Source organism: Barbatula barbatula, assembly GCF_947034865.1.
Source record: "Barbatula barbatula genome assembly, chromosome: 1".
NCBI lineage: Eukaryota > Metazoa > Chordata > Actinopteri > Cypriniformes > Nemacheilidae > Barbatula > Barbatula barbatula.
Window position 1 is genome coordinate 4880065 of NC_136766.1, and position 24403 is coordinate 4904467.

At 40.5% G+C, this 24403-nt stretch overlaps 1 protein-coding gene across 1 annotated transcript; it reads left to right on the forward strand.

Annotated features, from left to right (window-relative positions):
* The first annotated feature begins 759 nt into the window (after window positions 1-759).
* Window positions 760-24028, forward strand: dhx15 (DEAH (Asp-Glu-Ala-His) box helicase 15). The gene is made up of 14 exons (XM_079484310.1): window positions 760-976; window positions 1791-2130; window positions 2359-2552; window positions 2659-2818; window positions 5772-5990; window positions 8745-8912; window positions 14140-14226; window positions 14494-14643; window positions 15342-15450; window positions 17566-17757; window positions 20866-20988; window positions 21221-21411; window positions 23217-23386; window positions 23497-24028. Exons 1-14 carry the CDS (start codon window positions 909-911, stop codon window positions 23612-23614), a joined length of 2289 nt encoding a protein of 762 aa, XP_079340436.1. The 5' UTR covers window positions 760-908; the 3' UTR covers window positions 23615-24028.
* Window positions 24029-24403: the final 375 nt, after the last annotated feature.

Here is a 24403-nt window from a genome sequence, read left to right on the forward strand (position 1 = left end):
TTATTGAGCCATGGTGTCACCTGAAGTTTCAGTTTCTTAGTTTTAAAAGGAGCAACAGAATCCAGAATATTGATTCAGTGAAATTCAGAAAGAATGTCATGTCAGAGCAAGCATCGCTCAAAAACACATCTGCAAACAAACAAGGCTGTTGAAGAGTTTAAAGAAAAAATTTGGCGATCACCAATTGAGGCATATTGGCATAGAGTTAACCAATTGAGTATTAAGGACAATATATAAATATATATATAAGAATGCAGAAAATTCTCATTTTCAAATATCAAAAGAGGCCAATAATCTGTTTACATTAAACTCAGAATAATCTGTGGAAATTGTTTTTACTAAGAAAAATCTAAATTAATATGTTAGTATCTTCATAGTCTCTGTTTTCCAACAATTTTCAAGCTCCTATCTATTCTGGACTTGTTTTCATTATTCAAGTCACTTGAAACTTTACCAAAACTTTATAATATAAAACTACACTTTATAATTCCACCATATTGTGTTAATTTTAGGTCGGTAAAAATGACTTAATTTACATTTACTAAATATTTTATTTCATATAAACGAAAATGTATATGAACCATATGATTTTTAGTTTATATTAAATGGGACCTCATTTAGCGCTGTTAACTTGTACAGCATGACTGGTTTGTGTTATGTAGTACTTCTTTTGTTTCTTAGGCACAAAATAAATCCAAAACTTTAACGAATGTCTATCATAAACCGGGTTTGTACGTTTTCAAAACAATCTTTTCTTCTGCATTCGGCGAAACGGTACTGATGAGGCGAGTGCTTCCGGTCGCCATCTTGTCGTTTAGCCGCGCAGGAAAGCGGGACGACGCAGTGGCCGCGCTAGCAACAACAGACCAACCGCTTTCTCTTTTAATCCCTAACCTTTCTATTAGGAGATGTCAAAACGACATCGCTTGGATTTAGGCGACGATTATTCGTCGAGCAAAAAAAGATCGTCTGACGGGTAAGTTGAGTTAAATATGAGGAGAGTTTCAGTTGTCCGCTGTGCATGGGCTAACGTTAGCATGTCTTAGCATGTTCAGAAACGCATACCCGGCGATACACGAAACGGGACGTTTACGCTCGTGAATAAAGCATATTAACTTGAACGGTTGCCATCGGAGTTAAATTTAACTTAATTTAACTTTAATTTGTGTGCGCGGTAGCGAGTCGTCTTTGTGGTGACAGGCGCTGCTAGCACGTGTGCAGTCCGCGTGTGCAGCCTTGACGTTTCACTTGAAGTTTTCCCTCCGCTGCTGGTTTTGTGTATGTAAAGCGAGTAATATGTCAAATGATGTGAATAAACACGAGTTCACGGGGTCGCTACATTAGTGCCGAGAGATGCTAACGCTAGTTGTGAAAATGCTAGTTTGTAATATCAACGCAAACGTTTATGACACCGGCGTCGGACGAGAACAGCGTGCAAAGAAATAGAAGCGAAAGGGAAACAAACGTGAGGTTACGGATGACATATAGAAATATAAAAACATGGGGATGTATATCTTTGAATGTAATTTGAAAGTATGTGGCTCAAAGCGCGGCCTACCTGGGTTTTCCATAGTATCCTATGTCGATTGAACTGTGAACCAATGCTTCCCGTTTTATTATAATATCGTTATAATGCTAAACTACTATCAAGGATTAATGTCATCAAAACATATTTGTCTTTTAAATGAAGGTCAGGAATCACAGCGAGAGATTCGTTTAATTTATTGAAAGCATTGACAATGCTTAATGTCTGATTTGTTGTATTTGTTGTCTTTGCATCTTCACCCCAGCAAAGACCGTGACAGAGATCGTGACGATCGATCGAAGGACCGTGACCGCGACCGGGACAGAGATCGTGACCGGGACAGAGAGAGGGACAGCAAGAGTTTGAGTGCGTCCCTCAGCTCCAGCGTGTCCACCGGTGTAGGGATGATCCCGCTCAAGCAGACGGCCATGCAACAGCAGATCAACCCCTTCACCAACCTGCCTCACACCCCACGCTACTATGAGATCCTCAAGAAGAGGCTGCAGTTGCCCGTTTGGGAATACAAAGAGCGATTTAATGATATCCTCAACCGTCATCAGAGCTTTGTGCTGGTTGGAGAGACGGGCTCTGGAAAGACTACACAGGTTAGTCCGCACGTGTTTGCTAAGCCCTCGCATACATCATGAAGTGAGTTATGCTTTCCATGTAAATCGGTTTCAGATAAGGGAGACATTAGGATGGTTTATGTTGGGGGTCCCGCAAGGGGCAGTGCTTGGAACTAAAACAAAATGAAATAGACTGCACTTCACCGGAGCTCACTCATAAAATGACCCAAATTGGTATTTTAGTAACGCTTAAACTTCTCTTTTCAGATCCCACAGTGGTGTGTAGACATGGTGAAGGCCCTTCCCGGCCCGAAGCGGGGGGTCGCTTGTACTCAGCCACGTAGGGTGGCAGCCATGAGTGTGGCCCAGAGAGTGGCAGATGAAATGGACGTCATGCTGGGACAGGAAGTTGGATACTCTATCAGATTTGAGGACTGTAGCTCTGCAAAGACCATACTGAAGTAAGTCACCGTGCAAATAAACAATATAACGATGGATTCAACTGTTCTTGTTTTAAGGAATTTGTATGTATGCCTTTATAAAATAAAACATGTCTTGTGTTTACAGATACATGACAGATGGTATGTTACTACGTGAGGCAATGAACGACCCCTTGCTGGAGCGTTACGGTGTCATTATTCTCGATGAGGCTCACGAGCGCACGCTAGCCACAGACATTCTGATGGGTGTACTGAAAGAGGTGGTGCGTCAGAGGTCAGACCTTAAGGTATGTTTAAGGACGTGCTGATCTCATAGCTTACTGTGCCGGCCAACATTTTATTTGAACAGCCGCATGGTTTGGAAGCCAAACATTAGAAAATAGGCACATATTGTGTGTTTCTCAGTGAATGATGTGTATTGTTATTGTGGCGTCGATTAAACGAATGAAGACAGTGTTTCTGCTACATTCATTTTTAGCCATGGACGGCCACCACGCCAAAAATCCTTCCCGCTGTGACTACAGTAATGCACCACGTTTCCCATTCATCCATAATTTGTTTGGCAATTGTTTGCTACTGTTTCGCTAGATTTAGCGACTTTTGTTCAGAAGACACGCATAATGTAGGTATGACTACATGGCAACCACTCGCGGTGAACAGTCTGTCTCAACAATGTGTTCCAAATTGCGTAGTACTGAAATGTGCGCGTCTTTTAATATCTACTTCTGGTCGCCTGGTGGGAGTGTGTTTTTCCTGAATACGATGGTAACTACATCGAGTGCAAACCCCTGCAGCGTTGGAAACTTCGGCATTTCATTTCTAAGGTGATTTCAGATCACCGTGACTTTCGGAAGATTTGCGTGGCTTTCAACCGATCGCCGGGCTTCATCTAAGCTTTGGACACTGCTGAAAGATATGTGGACATAAATACATAGCTTTTATCTTGGTTCTGACGAAATTTCATCGAAATCCATAGAGGAGAAGGTATTTTACTAAATCGCGGAAATTGGGTAGTCACATTTGTGGCGGGTAGATTAGCGATTGTACTGCAGGCGTTGTTCTAAAAAAATACATCCTCTGTATTTAATAATAAGCATTTTCGATCACATGACTTATATTGTAGTTAATGTTAACTATTTGAATATATTCCCTATTATTATAAATATCATAACCTTCGCAATCCTTAACTGATTTTCACAATTCAGGTGTCGTCGTAAAGGGAATTTTCAGCTCTGTCTAGAAATGTGATCCATTTTGGGTTTAGGGGTGTTTGGAAATTTTATCATCATACCTACATAATGACAAACCTAGCATCTCTGTGGATTACCCGTTCATTCAGTGGGAAAATGTTGTCAGTATTGCGCGAGTGCTCGATTTCCTGGTGCGGGAAACGCTTCTGTGAGTGCGCGTCATACGGCAAAAAAGCGTAACGGCTAATGCTAATTCCCTGGCTTCCGCTCTTTAAGGTATGTGTGATGATTTTATAAGATGTGTCTTTGTTATAAAATTGTATGTGCGGATGCAAATCCAAACCCGCACCCATAAACGCACTGTTACTCATAAAACTTCAAATGGCACTAACTATTATGAAACAACTGTATAAATGTATGCGCTATATTACAAGTCTTATGTGATTCAATAGCTTTATGTGAGGAACAAACTAATGTAACTTAGCACACTTAACCCTGGTATATAGCATAAGTAGTCATGGAAACTCCGACCTTTGTCGGTGCGGACAACTGTCAATCTCTAGTCAGCATTCGAAAGGGTTTGCTGACAGTCAGGATGTTACTCTTTCCAAGCTGTTCCAATGTTTCTGTTATTCTTCATTATCACTAAATAATAGTTTCGTTTAAAATGACTGTATTTAGCTGGAGCCGGTAACGTAACTCCCTGATAAGTGTCATTTGTTCATTTTTCACTTTTGTTTTAAACCTCAGATTAAAAAGTTGTTTGAATACAATGCACGATGTGTAAAACACATGACATGTGCCTTTTTTGTGTTCTTATTGTTATGAACACAGGAGCAAAGATCCTCACGACTTCAGAAAGAGGAAGTTCTTCAAGAGCATTATCTGTCAGGGATGCGCATTACCGTAAAGAGGCTAGAAGCGCATGCATTAGGCGTATCAATCGGTGTCCAAGATGTGCATGTAACATTTTTCAAGTGTCTGTGCTTTAAGACTTTTATTCCATTACGCTTCATAAATGTATTAAAGGCAAAAAAACATTAAAAAATGTAAGGATTCCTCAAGTAATTCGAATTATAAAAAAACATTACATTTGCCTCGAAGCTTCGTTTAATCCATTTAACTACAATACACACGGAGCACCACGTGTTTGTGCGTGCGAGAATAGTGAGAGAACAATGTGCTTGGTACGTTCCTTATCTTCATATTCATATCTCTTATTCATATATTTGTGTCGTATTGCATTTTGACTGTAATATGGCAATGGAACGTACTGGGTTTAGTTTTCACAGATATTGCAATTTCAGCAATAAATATGTACATTTTTCAAAAAAGGAAACAAAATTTTGGTTTGTTTTCTCTTGTATATTTAGTATCGCTCTTTAATAAAGAAAAAGTACTTTTATCCGAGTACTTGATTACTAAAATCTATTTCCACAGCCCTACTTTAATACAGACGTCTGCAAATAGTTGAGTTTGAGAGCATCTCTCTGTATATTCTTCATCCGACTATTGTCGATAAACTTCTTTGACGCCTGACAGCTGTGTGGCCATTCTTTTAAAGACTAACATGGCCATGTCCCTCAGAAAGGCACAGGCAGTTACTTAGAGGCGCAGCGACTGCTGCTGGGTCAGCCCGTTTGAATGCCATCAGCCCAAGGAGAGCAGAAGCACGGCGAGGTTTATGGCCGAAATGTGCTGGACCCAATACTCATAAAGCAGATGGGTAATGACTGCTTGTTGTATAACCTTTGATTTGTTCCTGACATGTGTTTAGAGACTGTTAAATAAGTCTAGGTGATTGCATGCGATCCCTTGGCTTTCTGTCTCTATCCAGCTGTAAAGTTTAATTTGTTTTAAGAGCCATTTTAATGTCTCGTGATGTGGAAAGGTGTTGGGTGGACCGCTAAATGGCTTGGTGTTTTTTTTGTTCCTTCATTAGAATCAAAGTGTGTTGAAAGCAAGTTGCGCGTTCTCTCCGGGAGCTTCAACACAAGCAGTGATGTTGTTTTACAAGTCAATTCAGTCTGGTCTGTTTATTCCCCTCTAGGTCATCGTCATGAGCGCCACCCTGGATGCTGGAAAGTTCCAGGTTTATTTTGACAGCTGCCCCTTGCTCACTATTCCTGGCCGGACGCATCCCGTAGAGATCTTTTACACGCCCGAGCCGGAGAGGGACTACCTGGAGGCGTCAATTCGCACAGTTATACAGATCCACATGTGTGAGGAAGACGAGGGAGATGTACTGCTCTTCCTTACCGGACAGGAGGTATGTCACTGGGGTCTTGTCTAGCATAAATTTGTATTGTGAAGTAGAATTGTCGTATTGAAACACAACAGTTGTTCATCCAGTGATGTGAATTTGTTCACACCTGTTTTTTTCACAATGGTCACTTAGCATAGAAATGTTGCCTCATGCAATAGATGTGGATGTTATGACCAATGATCTGTTTGACCAATGACGCTTTTCCAATTCTGTTTGTTAATACCGGCAGTGCAAAAGCCTTTTAGACTTTGACAACAGAAATAGAAATATTGTAGATGAAAAATTGTGGGTAGTTTACTTTGGACGTGTGTGGCTTTATGGCTTTACGTTCAAGATGCTCATTATGAAGCACATTTTTCATCTGTGACATTTTTCTGCCCCTTTCACGCGCACACACGCAACAGTTAAATAGTGCAGAAGAGATCAATGCTTAGATTGATAATGGCCGTGGACACAGCTGGTCTTGGCACAAAAGCAAAAGCCTATGAGAGATGACAGAGAGTGACCCAGATTCAGCCCTGAAATTAAGCCATTTATTATTTTACGTCTCTTGCAACCAGTGCTCACCTGAGCGCAGTAGAGGGTTAGGAACCCACCCAAATGATAAATATGGTCACAGATGGAAAATTGCCAGCCTTCCCGGTGTGCTCGTGGTGTTCCTTTATCCTTTCGGGAAGATCAAAGACGAATTAACTTTTTAAAGCGCCTCTTGCCTAGGGCAATGAGAAGTTTCCGTGTTGCTTGACCGTGAGAAATAACAGATTTAAAATCATAAAATTGGATAATTCGATCTCCGGAATTTCATAATGAATGAAATCTAGTAAGCTGCAGTTGAAGCATCTCCAACATAAGATGATCATTGAGTGATGTCATCTTTTCTGCATCCCATTAAAGGGATTGTTAACACAAAAATAAAAACCTCTTTTTATCCTCATGTCTTTTTAAATCTGTATGCAGAGAATATACTAGAAGAAATGTCTCAATGGTTCTGTTTATACACTGGATGTCAGTGAGGACCAGTGTTGTCTGCTTACCAACGTTCTTCAAAGTATATTCTGTTGGTTTGGAATAACGTGTGATTAAATCATAATTTCTTTTACATTTTTGCTAAACCATCCCATTAATGCTGCATCTCAACTGCGCAGGAGAAATGTATGACATAACTATATAGGAATAACGTCTTTCACAAAGTCGCAAACAGCAATTAGACTACTTTCAAAATGGCCAATCTTTTAAAACCCCTTCGCTGATACAAAGCCGTTATTTGTTTAACTTTGCGCGCACAAATCAGCCATAAATTACCGCCGATTAAGATTATTTCTCTCCTTTAGTTCCGTGCCAACTCATTTGCATCTGCAGCGTGTAGATTAAAGGGGCTGTTTCAAATATTTTCCTCCAGTATTGTATCTCGGCCGCTGTGAGAAGCGAGGGTTCTCGTACTGGCGTCCGATTCCAGGTGCAGGCTCTTCTACGCTGGCACAGCCGTGTCCCTCATCCCTTGGTGCATTGGCAGCACGGATAGCAGCCCTCCGGACAGCTGCCGCTTCCCAAGGGCTGACGGGCTATTAATACTTCAGCTAATGTGATCAATCCATTCAGATTTGCCTCGTCCCGCTCCGTTGTGGCAGAACTTTGATTACCATTACCACCATTTTCTGTGCTTATTGTCCCCCCGGGACCGCTATGTGTCCACAACTCTGCTGGGATGTGTGCGCACTCCCGGGCTTTAATGGGTGAATGATCAGTTATGGCTGCTTAGATACGCAATGAAAGGAAATAAAATGAAACGTCTATGAACAGAGCCTTCCTCTGTCACCAAATGCACTCTTTGAGATGGATAAATGGTTTATTGTAAGATGCTAAGGTAGTATTAAATGGTTTGGCAGTCTGTTTTACAAAGATCCTTGCTTCACAACTGGCCATATTCCCTTTTGTGATGAAGCTGCAATGCACTCTTTGACCTGAGGATGGCGGTACCACATAGGCTGTGGTTGTGAAGTTGGAATGCTTGTGCCACTTATAAGAAGCGTATCTTCATACAGGGAGAGAGACATTTGTATCCAAGGCAATATTTGGTCTCATAGGGAGTTAAGTGACTGCTGGTAATAGTTTAGATTAACAGATTGACAAAAACGGGTCATTTTGAAACCCAAGAAGTTGCCTTCACCTCTCATCTTTATGTAGTGAGAGTGGTTTATCAATGTTTAACACAACCAAGCCGATTGGATCAGTGATATTTCTAATTCTCTATGACGAGTGTCATACATTTCCACATCTCAAGCAGATATGTTTGTAATGTTCAGCTTCACTTAACTGATGTGTTGTGATTTGCTCGCGGTATGCATCATTGCAGCTTTCTCATTTCACATTAGCCCTACTACATCGCCATCTGGAATAATAAAGCGCGTGCGAGCGTACACGTGCCCTTGATGGCACAGCCATAGGGATCATACCCAAGTACCACACCGCAGCGCGCACTCCAGCTTTCGTTTTCTCACTCGGTTGACACAACTGGCACGTCAAGTGTACCGCGACTAAACCACCCAAAGTCTCAGCGGTGCTGGGGTGTCAGGGAATCGATCTAGCAGTTAATGATGTTTGTAAAGGGATGACTGAGGTGAAGATTAACAGGACGCTGTTTCAAAATCAGTTGTTTACGTATTGAAGTTGGACAAACAGGCAGATTAGCGAACTGTTACGCGTTGAGAAAAAGTCGCACGTGTTGTGGGTTCTAATATGAATCTGCTTATTTTCTAGGAAATCGATGAAGCTTGCAAACGAATCAAACGTGAGATTGATGACCTGGGCCCTGACGTTGGAGACATCAAAATCATCCCTCTGTACTCCACCCTGCCACCACAGCAACAGCAGAGGATCTTTGAGCCGCCTCCACCTCGTAAACCAAACGGAGCCATCGGCAGAAAGGTAAAACATAACCTGCAATGCAATAATAGGATTGTATTAGCAATACAGCATCTGCATTATGCGGTTTTCTTCACTCCTGTCTATGGGATGTGCCATGGTATGAATGCACAAATATAGAAATATTAATACAAGAATCTAAAGTATGAGGAATGATGAGTACTAAGGAATGTTGAAAATTAGTTTCTTTTTTATCCTGCCGGCTTTGGTGTAGCAGTGACTCACAACATATGCCGCTTTTGTCAGCATATGACTCTTTTCTCTAATTTTGGAAAGGAAAATTACTCATATCCTTCTATAATTTGAAAAGCATTGGAGCATCAATCTCGTGTAGCTATTTTGGACCGTCGCAGTTCGATTTGACTCCCCCCGTTCTGTTTCCGGCTGTCTCGATTTGAATATGGACGTTTTGCCATATTTGGCTTTGAAGGAATGAAATGTGTTTATCGGAACAACTGTTAAGCGGATTCCTACCAGGGGGTTGTCTGTTTTCTGGCAATTATGCAGAAGCGTTCTTCCGTTTGTTTTCTGTATTCATGTTTTTTTTTGCTAGCTCTGACAACTCCAGTTACAATGTGGAAACCACCTGGACGTGTGCGTGATGGGTGACAGAGCGTCCCGTTTGATCATAGGCTGCCAGTTTGCCGACATTTAGCCGAACAGCCTATGAAGAGTTGAACAATGAATCATGGGTCCCCTACAGTTCGGCTTGTCATTATCACCGCCAAACATTACTGATGTCCTAATGAACCAATGCAACCGTTCACTGATCTGAGAACTTCCCTGTTCTTGTTCCTTCACCTTGATGGCTGTATTTGTACCAAGTCTGCGCCGCATGCTTAGTTTGCGTTTCAACCAGCCGAATCCGTCCGCCTGGCGAATCAGGTGTCTGCCTTGTATTACCGCTCCGTCCTGCACCGGTGGGGCATTGTGTCATTTCATCTCTCCTCTGACCACTTGTTTAAAGAGGCTGAGGATTTTTCAGCAGTCTGATTAGTTGTAAGCCAAGCCATAAGCTGCTCAGAAGTTCAAACATCGTCTGGTGTTTGCTCGTGCCGTTCAAAAGAAAATGAAAGTGGACGTGGATATGCAGGGGCTAATGTTGAAAAAGCTGCGACCTAGCACACTTCAAATGGACCGGGGTTGAAATAGAACGCTCTTACGGTCAACACCAGGGTTTAGGACGGATTCAAGCAGTGCATGATACACAAATGATGCCATTTTCTGTGGTCTATGTATTCAGAGCCTGAAGAATGCTTATTTCTGTCTAGTGTTGTATTTCTTTTGTGGCTGCTATCATGTAAAGGTTAAAATGTCAGCTTATCGGACCCTCCGGCATGCATTTAACACAATGCATATAAGCCACCTTTGGGATGTGCATATTTTATGCATGGAGATCAACACCTGTGCTGTCGCGTCCTCTTTAAGGACAAATCCAACAGCCGCTTTTGCTGTGCTGATGCTGGGATTTATTAGACCGGATTTAACTTCAGCATATGACTCTTTCACCAGTCAGGAGGGATATTGAGGACAGCGTTGTAATTTCCTTGTTGTAGTGATTATTGGGATGTAGCAAGATCCTTCCTTGATGTAGATGCTAGGAATGCTGGGTAATAGATTTAAGGGCACAGTGAGGCAAAAATGTTGATAGCTAATAATGTGTCTTTGAAATTTTTAATTTCAGATGGTTTGGCCAAAAGATTTAATTCTGTCTCTATTTACTCACCCTCTCGTCATTTAAAACCTGTATTTTTTCTGCTGAACGCAAAAGATATTTTGAGGAAAGTTGGTTACCAAACAGCGCCGACGCCAACCATTTGTATTGTATGAACACAAAACTAATGCAAGTGAATTGGTGCTGGGAACAACATTTCTCAAAATATCTCCTTTTGCATTCTGCCGAAGAAAGTAATGATACAGGTTTGAATTGACACGATGGTGAGTAAATGATGACAGAATTCTCACTATTGGGTGAACTATCACTTTAAATCTATAGCTAATTTAAAGGTATGCCAGTTGTCTGGAAAATGTTTTTTTTTGTTTAGCATATTACCTTTAACCCTTATTATCATACTTTCTCAACAAGTCTTGGTTGTCTTGCTTATTTGGAGGATGACTCAAGCTTTTACCAACAAGGACGAAGAGCAGGTCATATCGAAATTGTACTTATTCGAGTGAAATGTTTTTTAGCCTTACTCGGTCAGCCCGCCAACCTTCTTCCAGACCACTTGAGCATGGATCATTGCCTTCTAAAAGATGCAATTTCTCAACAGCTCATGGTTCAATGAATACGACTAAGCCAAAAAACACTAAATGCGTTACGAGTGCCATGTGATTCATGCCAGTGGCATTTACCTTTTTGATAATTTCCATGACTACAATTCAGGAATCCTTAATCTCTTTTAACAGATCTTTCACAGGTGCTCGTGAGCACTGTGAGATTTTCTGAGCGTGCAGTTTGGTTATGAACCACATGTTCTCCATCCGTGTTCTGGATCACACTGTCAGGTGGTCTTTTAAAAGCACGCTCTGTCAGCACAGGTCTCCAGATTCCAGGTGACATTTTTCATTGAATTCTCAAAATATATAGGGAGATGAGTGATATCAGTCGTTGAATTATATCAAGCGAGGAGGAGCATTAAAACCCTGCTGCATAAATAACTAAACAGCCTTGCATTTGAAGGCTGGAGAGGAATTCACATTTAAGTGCCTCAAAAGCATCAGTAGCATCTTCAATAGATGGAGGGCATTTGGAATATTTGCAAACATTATAGCTGTTTTAAGCACAACCTAAACACACCTGAATAAGCAATGCACTTTAGCATGAACTAGTGACGGTCTGGTCACGCTTTTTTATACGCGACACATGAACTACCCCTGACATTTCTATGATAAAACATTTACCTACTTACATTGCGCTCTTTCACAGTTGAACTGACCTCGAGCTGGGCTTCTGTTTGTGATCAGTCATAGGCGTTTTCTACAATGTTGTAAGCAGTTCATTCACTTTCCTGTTATTTTTATGACACCATGGAAAAATGAACGAAGGCATACGCTGTATACCTGTGCCTACCCTGCACTACACAGGTGGGTATACGCAATGCCGACTAGGCCTGTCGCGATAACTACTTTTTGTTGTGCGATATATTGCACCAAAATTGATTGCAATAAGCGATATTATTGCCATTTTAAGACTATATAATAGCGTTTAAAAATGACATTATTACAATATAATAGCATACACAGGCAAGTACTCTTTCAAAGAACAAAGAACATTTTATTTCCCAAGAATATTTAGACATTGTCTAAAAATCTTAAAGAAAACCAAATAAATAATAATAAATAAACCCTTGTTTAAAAAATGCAGTACAGTTAACAAAACTAGAACAAAACAAAGTTAAATGTTTAACAAAGTCGGATTAGACTTTTAAAGTGTCTCACAGATGCCTCAACAGGCCATATCTGCAAATACATCTTTAATTGTCAGGCAGATTCCGAGAAAGAGTGGATAGACATGCTGCCTGAAGTCCCGCCTCCGCCACAGAGAGCCGACGACGCAGCGCAATCGAGTAAAATGTTGGTGACATTTACTTTTATGTACAGAGTAATACAAATCAATCGCAATATATTGCAGCACCAAAAATGATCGCACTCATTTCCATATATTGCGCGATCAGTCGATATATTGACTATCGCGACAGGCCTAATGACGATTGATTAAGAAGAATTGGTAATACACCGTAAACCATAAACTTAAAATTTGCATTGCAGCACCATCACCAGGCTTGCGAGCATCTTCTGTGATGATTTCCTTTGCGCTATGCTTTTGCACCTCAAAGAGACCTTTGTCTCGCTGCCCTTTTTGAGTTTTTCTCTCATACAGAATGAAGCCATATCATTCAATTTGCAATCGTGTTCCTGCTCACTAGCTTTATACAGTTGCTCCTGAATCTCAACCGTGTCTACTTTGTTAAACAAACCTAGGATGCTGCCTACAGAGGCACCTGTCTCCTTTGCCTGCATCCTAACTAGAGTGAAAGTGATGATTCATAAGTGACTAATTCAAAGTGACTCATGAATTACGCATGAAAATGATGCTTCACAAACCGTTTTTTTAATGATTTAAATCTAATTTTAGTGGTATTTCCAAGTAGTGAATGAAGTGCTCATTGATTCTGCCTACGGAGACGGGGTTTACGATAAAGCTACATTTGCTCTGTCAGGCACTTTTTCTTGCCCTTTATGCTCATTGAGCGCCTGACGCATGTTATGTGCTTGTTGATAGTCTCGTTCCAGGCAATGTGCGACGTGATGGTTTTTAATATTGCCTGCCCTCATATGCTGCCTTATGATGCAAACACCTCTGGGTACATGAATCGTCTTCTGTCCAGCCTTCTTTCAAAGCTTCTCTTTCAAACACTGTCACCCCTTCATATCAAAGCCTGTCTGCAGACGCCAGCTCAAAGTATGTCGCCGCACCACACACGAAGGCCACCTGTACTGTAAACAGGCGCGAGAGAAGGAGCGAGACGCGAAATGAATAATAGAGTTTCTTAGACGTGGTGGTCTCCAGGGAGAGGAAGATGGCTGCACGCTGTGCACAGACATGTATCTCATCTCCAGAAAGAGCAGTGGTAATGCGTCTGGACGGGCCGCTCGGCAGAAAGCAGTCCGGCTCATCCGCCGTACTCTCTATTCGACTTGATTGTAGCAACTGTTGCCTTACTCCCCTGTTGGGTTGTGTTAGTCTTCCAGCCTGTGATGGCTCACCGAAGTGTCTTTATGGATTTAATTCCTGCTTTTCTTTTTTTAAGACATGGAACATCTTCCTTTTTAATTAGATTTTTGGTTTTGCCCAGAGCAGAGCAAAACTTTCTTATCACGTTGTTAAGCAGGCACCCTGCTGGCGAAGAGGATTCAGGTTGAGCTTTTGCTCAGTGGTGTCGTTGACTACAGAAGACAAATACACAGATTGGGAAGTTTCCCAGACACTAAATCAAGTTTTGAAAGCTTAAATTATGTCTGGAAATGACGATGGTGGATGAATACTTACCAGTTTATAGTTGTCTTGAATAAGAACACGGGTAACTTTGCGACATAACTGCTTGTTGAGTACACGAATGCTTCTTCAAATTGTGTTTCATGTTAAGCAAAGGTGTACTTTTACTTGACCGAGGGTGATAAGAGCTGTTTGATCTCGATCTCCATCTTATTGTTTCTGCTCTCGCAGGTCGTGGTTTCTACAAACATCGCCGAGACGTCCCTGACCATCGACGGCGTGGTGTTCGTAATTGATCCTGGCTTTGCCAAGCAAAAGGTTAGTCTTCGCCTCGCTTGTCTAATCTCGCCCCATCATCTGTTTCTCTTGCCTCTGAAATCCCTAGATAAACCCAGTGGCGGGGCTCTGACAGCGGCTCGAGATAGAAAAGCTAGTTATATATTCTGCTGACATTTCCCCGGCCCAGCTGCCGCTGTCATACATGTAGTCCGGTCAGAGATGAAGGATGGCTTCGCTTTGGCATATTGCTGTGGTGCAATGGTGTGCATTTATTATTCACACACATCTTTCTTTATGATTGTACAGGTGTATAACCCTCGCATTCGAGTTGAGTCGCTTCTGGTAACGGCTATAAGTAAGGCTTCAGCCCAGCAGAGAGCGGGCCGTGCCGGACGTACGCGCCCCGGCAAGTGTTTCCGGCTTTACACTGAGAAAGCCTACAAGACTGAGATGCAGGTGAGTGACTCGGTTTGATTCTACTCTGTTATAACCATGATTTATTTAAACAAACAGAGGACGAGTCAAATATGTTTATGGTAAACTTGTTTTGAAGCCTTTAAAGGGATAGTTCACCCAGAAATAGAAATTCTAAACCTGGGTAGACCTCTTCAAACACACAGCAATGTGAAAGAAATTGGCCGCCCACGCACCAAACGATGAGCGATAGTAGACCCGCTTATCAAGATCGGCTGCACTGCGTCAAGATCGGCTGCGCTGTGGCCTGCAGCTGCAGCTCATTACTCTTGCGATAGTGATAGAAGTCAGAAGTTTGTATGTTCACGGCATTTCAATGATGGATGTTATAGAAAAGGTGGATATAATGCTGGATTTGGAGATCGTTTTAAACTGATAGATGGCGCGTTCCCAGTGCGAGAACATGGCGGACATGAACCGCACTCGGTAAGTAAACGAAGTGTGTTTGTGTTTTGTTGGCAATCGGCACACACGTGCATAATGTAAAAAACACGAAGGGATTAATACGATGATGATGTGTGCTCCAGTCCTGCCCCCATTGTCTGCCTATTTTATTTCCTCTGAAAATCTGTACCCTTGCTTCTCTTGAGATTTATTTTTCGTGTGGATTATCTTTGCTAATTCACTATCTGTTTTATTTCCATCTGATTTTCTCTGTGTGCTCCCTTTCCTCTTGACAGGACAACACGTACCCTGAGATTCTCCGGTCCAATTTGGGCTCTGTGGTGCTACAGCTGAAAAAGTTGGGGATTGACGATCTGGTGCACTTTGACTTCATGGACCCACCAGGTAACAGAGTGACTTGATTCTAGACATAAAAGAGCAGAATGAAACGGTTCATATTATACAGCGGTTCTGTGTTATGGGCGGCCATCTTTTTCTTGTAAACAGACTTATATTTCAGTCAGATTTGGCTTTGATGCTGTAATTGCTACAAAGCAGGTTGGCGACGGATGTGGATTTCATGAACACCACCTGAATTCCAGATTGCTGAATAACAGTTAGGAAGTTTTTGTGTGATTGGATCATTGGCTTTTCTGAAAGGCTCAACGTATTATTGCAGCCAATTCAAAATAAATGCATCTTGAAATTATGAACATAGCCCTCGGCAATATAATAACCATAGTATTAATAATGTTTTGATATTCAAAATGTTATCTATGTAATTTAATATACTAAAATAGCATAGAATATAACGCATCACATGGCCTACTTTATTGCCATTGACTGTTTATCTGTAGTTTTCTGTTTATGTATTTGTTGACCTGTTTTTGGTAAGCATAGGTTCAGTTGCTTTCAGACAGACACGCAGGAGGAAATTTGTAGGGCTGCATGTAGCCGCCTGGTGACATTTGCCAAACGCTCGCTTACGCGTTCCTCACTTCAATGTACCTTTAGCATTCGCTATCATTGATTTTTGCCTCCAGTTAACATATTAGCATGTTCTATGCTACAGTTTTTAACTGATGTGTATAAATGACTTTTTCCCATCCTGGTTGACTCTATAGCATCTACACTTTTTTTGCATGAAGCATATTGCTTGTTTTAACTCATCCTTCTAAGCAAAAAGAAAAAGTATGTCCGATACCAGATCAATAGTGGTTTGTTTTTTAATGAAGCTTTCCTGACTCATTCATACAGACAGCCATAGTCTTTTACCCTAATCAGCAGACGGCTCCAAACCCAAGGCAATGCTAATTTTCAGTTAACATGCAACTGGTCATTAGACCCAAACTCTCTAGAGCCAAAGGTCAGTAATTGAATTTGTTGGTGTGTGACCAGTGTTGATGCATTAAGTAGAAGTTCCTCGCTGTAATTGAATTAGTGGCACTGCTGTTTGCATGTCAGATGAAAAATTAGCCCCCTTTGTCTTGAATTAAAAGTTTGTTGTCCACAAGACAAACACTGTTTCTACCAGAAGCAAAGGCTTTTTAATTCACATTTTTAAAGATATTTTCTGGCACAGATTGCTTATTTCTCCTAACAAACACCAGATTTTCGTTGTGTGTTCATTTGCACACTATGTACAATTATTATTAATATAAATACATTCTATTGCACTTTAAAAAATTAATGTGTTTTATTAAAATGTATTTATTATTATTATACACACAATAAACTATTAAAAACAAACAAAATGTGAAACAAATTGGAAAAACAAGCACAAAAATGGGACACGTTTTATTACTTTCATGTTTAAAAAAGGGCATCAGTGTTGCTTTGTCATCTTAAAGGGACAGTTCACCAAAAAATATGTTATTTACTCGCCCTCGAGTTGTTCCAAATCTATACATTTCAAGAATGCTTGTGACCACACAGTTCTTGGCCAACATTGACTACCATAGGAAAAATGACAATGGCGATCAAGTGTCAGAGAACTGTTTGCCGTCCTGAATTCTTCATAATATCAGTTGTGTCAGTTGTGGCCTAATGGTTAGAGCGTTGGGCTTGTGATCAGAAGGTTGCCGGTTCTAATCTCATTGCCAGCAGGTCATGACTGAAGTGCCCTTGAGCAAGGCACCTTACCCCTGATTGCTCTTCAGTAATGTGCCACTGTATAAAAACTACTTGTAAGTCGTTGTGGATAAAAGCGTCTGCCAAATGAATAAATGTAAATGTAAATAATATCTTTTGTGTTTAACAGAACAAAGACATTTATAAATGTATTTTTGCTACTATGATAGTCAATGGTGGCCAAGAAGTGTTTGGTTACAAGCATTCTTGAAATGTATACAGATTTGAAACAACTTGAGGGAGAGTAAATGAAGACAGGATTTTCATTTGTGGGTGAACTGTTCCTTAAATTTTTCAATGTATTTTGTAATGAAACGCATTATTTTGACTATTTTGTACTCCCTACACTTCCATGTTTTTCTTTAAATATTTTATCATCCCTCTTTCCAGCTCCCGAGACGCTGATGCGAGCCCTGGAGCTGTTGAACTACCTGGCGGCGCTGAATGACGACGGGGACCTGACGGAGCTGGGCTCCATGATGGCCGAGTTCCCTCTCGACCCCCAGCTGGCCAAGATGGTCATCGCCAGCTGCGAGTTCAACTGCTCCAACGAGATCCTCTCCATCACCGCAATGTTATCAGGTAATGCATGCTTACATGAGCACACGTGTCCCCTGCATATGAACAAAGAGAAAAGTCTGGCTTTGTAATTTAAACTTATGGACTATGTAATTCATTATTTGTAGCTCAATTTTATATTTCCAATTAGCAGTGTCTAAATGTGCTCAGGCCAGTGCTTTAATGTCTTCATTAAATATCCAAAACTTGAAGCTGGCCCAACCATCATTTTATTGCAAGGTAATCATAATGTTTGCAAGAACATGAACGTAATTGGTCTCCTTATACATTTGGCTACTTAGTCGATTCCATTATCTAGAACGACACACAAAGGAAGTTCTTATAAACAGGCAAGTTGCGTCCCTTAATGTGTCACATGGTAGGACTGCCAAATCAGAATGGCGCTTGAACAATGAAATGTCTGTAATGCAGAGGGGTGGGGGAGAGTACCAAATCCAATAATGCTGTTGCTTACCAAGACTGGCTTTGTTGAAGCTGATCTCTAGATTTCTTTTTTTTATGTTTTATATTGAGAGTAGGGCTGTCAAACGATTAATCGCATCCATAACAGTGCTTGACTTTAAGCATTGGCATGTGGTTGTCCTTCGGACAAGTAAATTCGTCATTCACTTGTCCGAGTACAAACATTACTTGTCCAAATATAAAATAATGATATTTCATTTGAAGTGTCTTGACCGGATCTTGATTGGTCAAGTTTGCTTATAAACGTTTCACCAAGTGTCTGCTTGGTGACACCGAAATGTGTTAATACTCTACATGATTTCTCTACGTCATCAATAACGTCAAGTCCTGTTTCAAATGTCAAGAACACAAAACACATGAAAGTACCCGGATGTGTTCTCGATTTCAATGATGCATTGTATGCCGCCGTGGGCGCCTACAGAAATCCGCTTGAAGTCCCAGAAGTCACTGCGGCGCGTCCATCCGAAGTTGGTTGGTTCTGTTGGTTCTGTAAGACCTTTCTCCACAAGAACACAAGTCTGTTCTTTGCGTTCTTGGAATCGAGAAACTGCCTATCTCGAAGCAACTCTGGAGATGAAGTTCATGTGTTTATATCCACATACAAGGCAGATGCAGAGATCCCAGATGTATTACTTCGGGTCCCGTGTCGGTTTAACATTGTGTGTAATATCTTAGTCGATCAGAGAACACCGTCGCGATAAGTGTCAGTCAGCACTGTGCGTGTGTTTAGTAACGTGCATCTCTAGAGAAAGTGTGAGTCTGGAAATAAGGGAAAAACGCAAACATCCTCAGCCGTCAGCAGCAAAACAGTCTGTGATCATGGATGCCTTCATGAGTGATGTGGGGAAAAGTGCAATATTTTCCTCCTTATGTGTTTATAATAATATGAATGGACCGTAAATTTTGGTCAGACTCTGCTCCGAGAGCACAGAGATGCTAGCAAACAAGTGCTGCTAATGTCAGCGGTCATGGATGGCACTAAACAAGCAATCGTTATTGTAGTTCAACAGGGCAAACAGTCCAATTTCATTTTTTACTTAAAAACTGCAAACGGGCAAAGTCGCTGTCATTTGTCACCGTGACAGCAAGCAGACTTTAGAAGCTGGAATAATGAATGAATTAAACATGTTCTTCCAATTGGCGAAAGAAGAATAACATAAATGAAACAAAGGAGGATTGCATAACAGTCAGGAGGCAGAAGGCCACTTACAGTATTTAAGACTTATGTTTTATTTTATTTATGGATTTAATTTGCTGTGGAAAATGTGCCGGCCGGGTTCGGGTCCAGCTTTCAAATAATCTTCGGTTCCGCGTCGGGTAGTAAATTTATGATTTTTTGGTTCTGCACGTGGCTGGGTCCAACTTAAAAATGATTTGACCGGTCCGGGTCGGATCTGTGTAGCAGATTCACGGGTCTCTTTGGGTTCGGGTACCTCATTCACACGCAGAACAACAAGATGACATATTTCGATAACAGTATTTCGCGTCCGCATCTACTATAGGGACTTAATGCGCTGCGCCATTGACACACACAAACAATCACAACCATGACAAACGCAATTCCCACAAACACGCATCTCTGTTCAATGCACCTATTCGTATCATTCTTATTTCGTAGCACTTTTTTTACCGAAAAGTTTCTTGTCCGGTCGGTCAAGTCAAATTCTCTCTCACTTGCCCACACAAAACTTTCACATGTCCTGGACAAGCGTTAATGTCAAGCCCTGCATAATAAAGTTTGTCTTAACGTAATATTTGTCTGTGTACTGTGCATATTAATTTTGAATAAAACAAATACACATACATGCATATATTAAAGAAAAATTTAATAAATATTTATATGCTACTAAAATGATTGGTAAATATAAATAAATCAATGGGCTGTCAAACGATGAATCACATCTAGAATAAGAGTTTGTGTTTACAAAATATATAAATACAAAATTAATATGCACAGTACACAGATGAAGACATACACATTTATGAAATATTTAGATGTATTTATATTTACCAATAATTCAAATAGTTTTTTATATCTATTTCTTTAAATACAAAATGAATATGCACAGTACACAGAGATATATAATGTAAACACTAGCTTCTATTCTGGTTGAGATTCATCTCTTGACAGCGCTAATAATACATGTAAATATGTCCTTAATATGTATACATGTGTATTTGTTAATAAATACAAAATGAATATGCACAGTACACAGACATATGTAAACACACACTTTTATTCTGGATGCGATTAATCGCGATCAATAGCTTGACAGCCCTAGATCAGAGACTCTTGTTCCTGAGATTCATGAAAACCTGAACCTAAATATTGGATCCACACAGCTTGTCTAGTTCAATATACAACGGTCCAACAAGCTATTGATAATTTTAGAGTAGATCAGTCGTGTACCGTCATCCTTCCTTGAAAGATCCCCAGAGACCACAGGTTTAATTTAATTTCCACAGCCACCATTCCTCTTTTCCAGAATGGCATTGAAAGCAGCTCTCCCCTCACCCCATCCTACCATTTGGTGTAGCGTACCCTGTGCCGTGCTCTAGCCTCAGAACTAGGCCTTGTGTCCTGTCTGGGTGAACGCTTGACTCATCCCTATGGGCGGCTATGTTGGGGCCCATACCAACCTTGTTTAGTCCCACAGTGCTTTGTGCGCCCCACCGAAGCTAAGAAGGCAGCGGACGAGTCCAAAATGAGGTTCGCCCACATCGACGGGGACCACCTGACCTTGCTCAACGTCTACCACGCCTTCAAACAGAGTATGTATACACATACGTTCATATAACTTAATGTTCCGTATTGGCAAATGCATATTGATGAAATGAATGATGTGGCCTGGATATTTAGTTGTATCTTTTATGCTAATGTAACATTTATTTTTGTCTGTCATTGATAAAGTATATGATAAATGAGTGACTGTACTTAAGCAGTCATGTGCTTGAGACGTGTAGATCTTACGCTCACTTAACTCTGTTTGTATTGTCTTTCAAGACCACGAGGCTGTGCAGTGGTGCTACGATAACTTCGTCAACTACCGCTCATTGATGTCTGCTGATAATGTTCGGCAGCAGCTCTCGCGCATCATGGACCGCTTCAACCTGCCGCGTCGCAGCACGGAGTTCACCAGCCGAGATTACTATATCAACATCCGCCGCGCTCTCGTCACCGGCTTCTTCATGCAGGTTTGTTTCTGCTATCCTCTAAATTAAGTGTAATATTTTATATTAAAGCGAAGATTTTTTCAATCTAATGTCTTCAAGGCTTTTGAGGATATCGGTGCACGATATTTCTTAGGCGTCCACAGAGAGGTTTTTAATAGAAAACTGTACTGTCCATTGGTTTCTCTTCTTTGCGTTTTATCCCGGTGCAGTGTTCCCAACCCAGAGGCTTAAAGCATAATGTGTGTGCACATCAACAGAAAGCCATGTGGATGTGGCCTTGAGGGTCTCTTCATCGGATCTTGATAAATTCCACCTGACTGTGTTTATCCGTATAATCTCTGAATATACCATGTTGGTTTTGCCTGTAGAGACAGTACTGTGGGACTTTACAAAGCGTTATTACACTAATAATTCCGGTCCTGGATGCTGATTGGTCAATACGATGTACAGCCCACTCTGAAATTCACAATATTGATAAAATGATCATGATATTATGAGTTATCATTGTCTCACAAGAAGCATCTGCACTTCAGGCTTCTCTCAAAATGATACATTTTATATCTATAGAAAGCAAATTCAACGCAAGTAAAATGTTTACTTTATGGTTTCAACAATGGGTCAAAAGTTGGTTTAAATCATGTTACATTGTCATTCAGTGTATGATACGATTTATGTACAGATTCAAACAACATGCTTATTGTGACTTTAACAATATAACAATATTTAAAAGAACAGGTGAGCATGTTACATTTCATTGTGTTTGCAATGAGTAGTAAACTCTTCTTGACAAATGGGTAAAACCTAAGATAGTGAAAACTAATTCTTATTTGGGGCGAAAGTTATTCTTAGTCTTTAAATGTCATTCATTGATTTTTGTTGTGAATATGCCTTACACTGAATGACATTTTAGTGGGCGTCTTCTGTAAATCAGGGAACAATCTATCATATTTGTTTTTTGCATAGAAAAACTAACGCTTGAACCCTTTTTCGTATTTGACCCATGTACAGATATCACTGTTGTATTGCTTAAAAGTGAATTTGAACTTGTTTACTTTGCAGTATTTGAGGTCTAAGAAAATGCTTTCCTGTTTTTTATTTTCTTTAAATTAATGCTAAATATTGTTAGTAGTTGAATCAAAAGTTAGTACCTGTAAATACTAAATTCACAAAACTACAAATAATTTAAATGTGTTCTGGGGCTGTTTTTGCTTTAAGTAAAATATTTTGGTTGATTTTACAAAAGATAACCTGTATTTAAAAGGGCATGGTATATAATGTAAATGTAGTCGTGCATAGTCAATTGCAAAAACACGGGTTTAAGAGCAGAACTAAAATTCTCCAATTGTTTTCCTCTCTCTAACTAAAAAGACATTTCTACTGTTCCTTTTGGGAATAGAGCATCACCGAAGCTTTCTAATGTAATGTGTGGCTTAACATCAAAATGTGACCATTTAAACGCCTAATAAGAAATCAAGGCAATTTTCATCTTACACAGGGAAAGGAAATGACATTTTTATCGAGTCTGTCTCCAGGAGGGGGTACCTGAAACAAGTGACCTGACTCGTCGAATTACTCCATTAGTTTTGAAATATTTGTCAACATTAACCTTTACTGGTGAGACAAATTTGTGCCTCAGTTTACAAATTACTGGGTGTCCCATCGGCCATGTCTCTGTTTGCGTTGGCCGTTTATTGAGACAGATTGCCCGGGTTAATCTCGACATCCGTACGACGCATGTTAAAGTGCCTTAAGGAAACGGTCCCGCGTGTGCTTTCTGATAGCTGCCGCTTGATTTATTTCTTCATTTGCGTGTATGCTTTTATCAGGTTGCTCACCTGGAGCGCACGGGACACTATCTGACGGTGAAGGACAACCAGGTGGTCCAGTTGCACCCTTCCACAGTACTGGACCATAAGCCAGAGTGGGTTCTCTACAACGAGTTTGTGCTGACCACAAAGAACTACATCCGCACCTGCACTGATATCAAACCCGAATGGTAAGCTAAACCGTCCACACGCACATGTAATATTTGCTTGTGCGTGTTAAGAGAAAACCTCTGTTGGCAAAGGGGAAAAATATTCTTGTCTTCTGTCTCCGTCCCTATAGGTTGGTGAAAATCGCTCCACAATACTATGAAATGAGCAACTTTCCTCAGTGTGAAGCTAAGAGGCAGTTGGAACGCATCGTCGCTAAACTTCAAACCAAGGAATACTCTCAGTACTAAGCGACTCAGTTGTATAAGGACTATGTACGTTTTGAATTCAATATGTGCCGTGCAGTGCTGCTTTAAGCTCTGAAAATTGTACATTGTCACACGTCCATTCATCTTTAGGTTGTTTCTTTTCTCTTTCGGTTTGCTGTCGTCGAGATCTAATTATTTTTTTATAATAACCTTTTGCTCCCATCTGCTCCATGTGTTTGCACCTGATAATAGCATTTCGTTAAATTGTGTCTAGTCACTAAGGATTGGCTGGGAGCAAATGCATACGGCGATACCACCATCAACTGGTTTTGCATGAACGTTCATGTGGATGTTGACATTCCTTATTGAGAACTTACTGCTATGTTATTGAGAAGAACAGACTCTGTTCTTTCTGTAAATGAGCTTTTACTTCAATAAAAAAATCACTTGATTTCAGTAATGCTCATGCCTTAATGTTTGATGCCGTTTTTGTTGAACTTCAGCCATTTTTGTAGGAATGTAGTTTTTCTAATGACCATTTATTAAAGGATGCGTTCTGTAATTATTGAAGGACACACTTGCAAAGACTAAATCTTTCTTGTTTTTAACTTGTATAACTTTGGTGAAATTTGAGTTTAAGTTGGCATGAACTTTTTTTATACAACTGCATGTTATCAGTTTTATTGTAAACCATTTATTCATGCAGTTTAATTAAATGTTGGCCTTGCAATGTACTCCAAATGTCATAACTTCATGCTTCCATCCTTCAATATAACACCTAAAGTATCCCATGTGCATCCAACATGTTTTGAAATATAGTTAAGGGTGTAG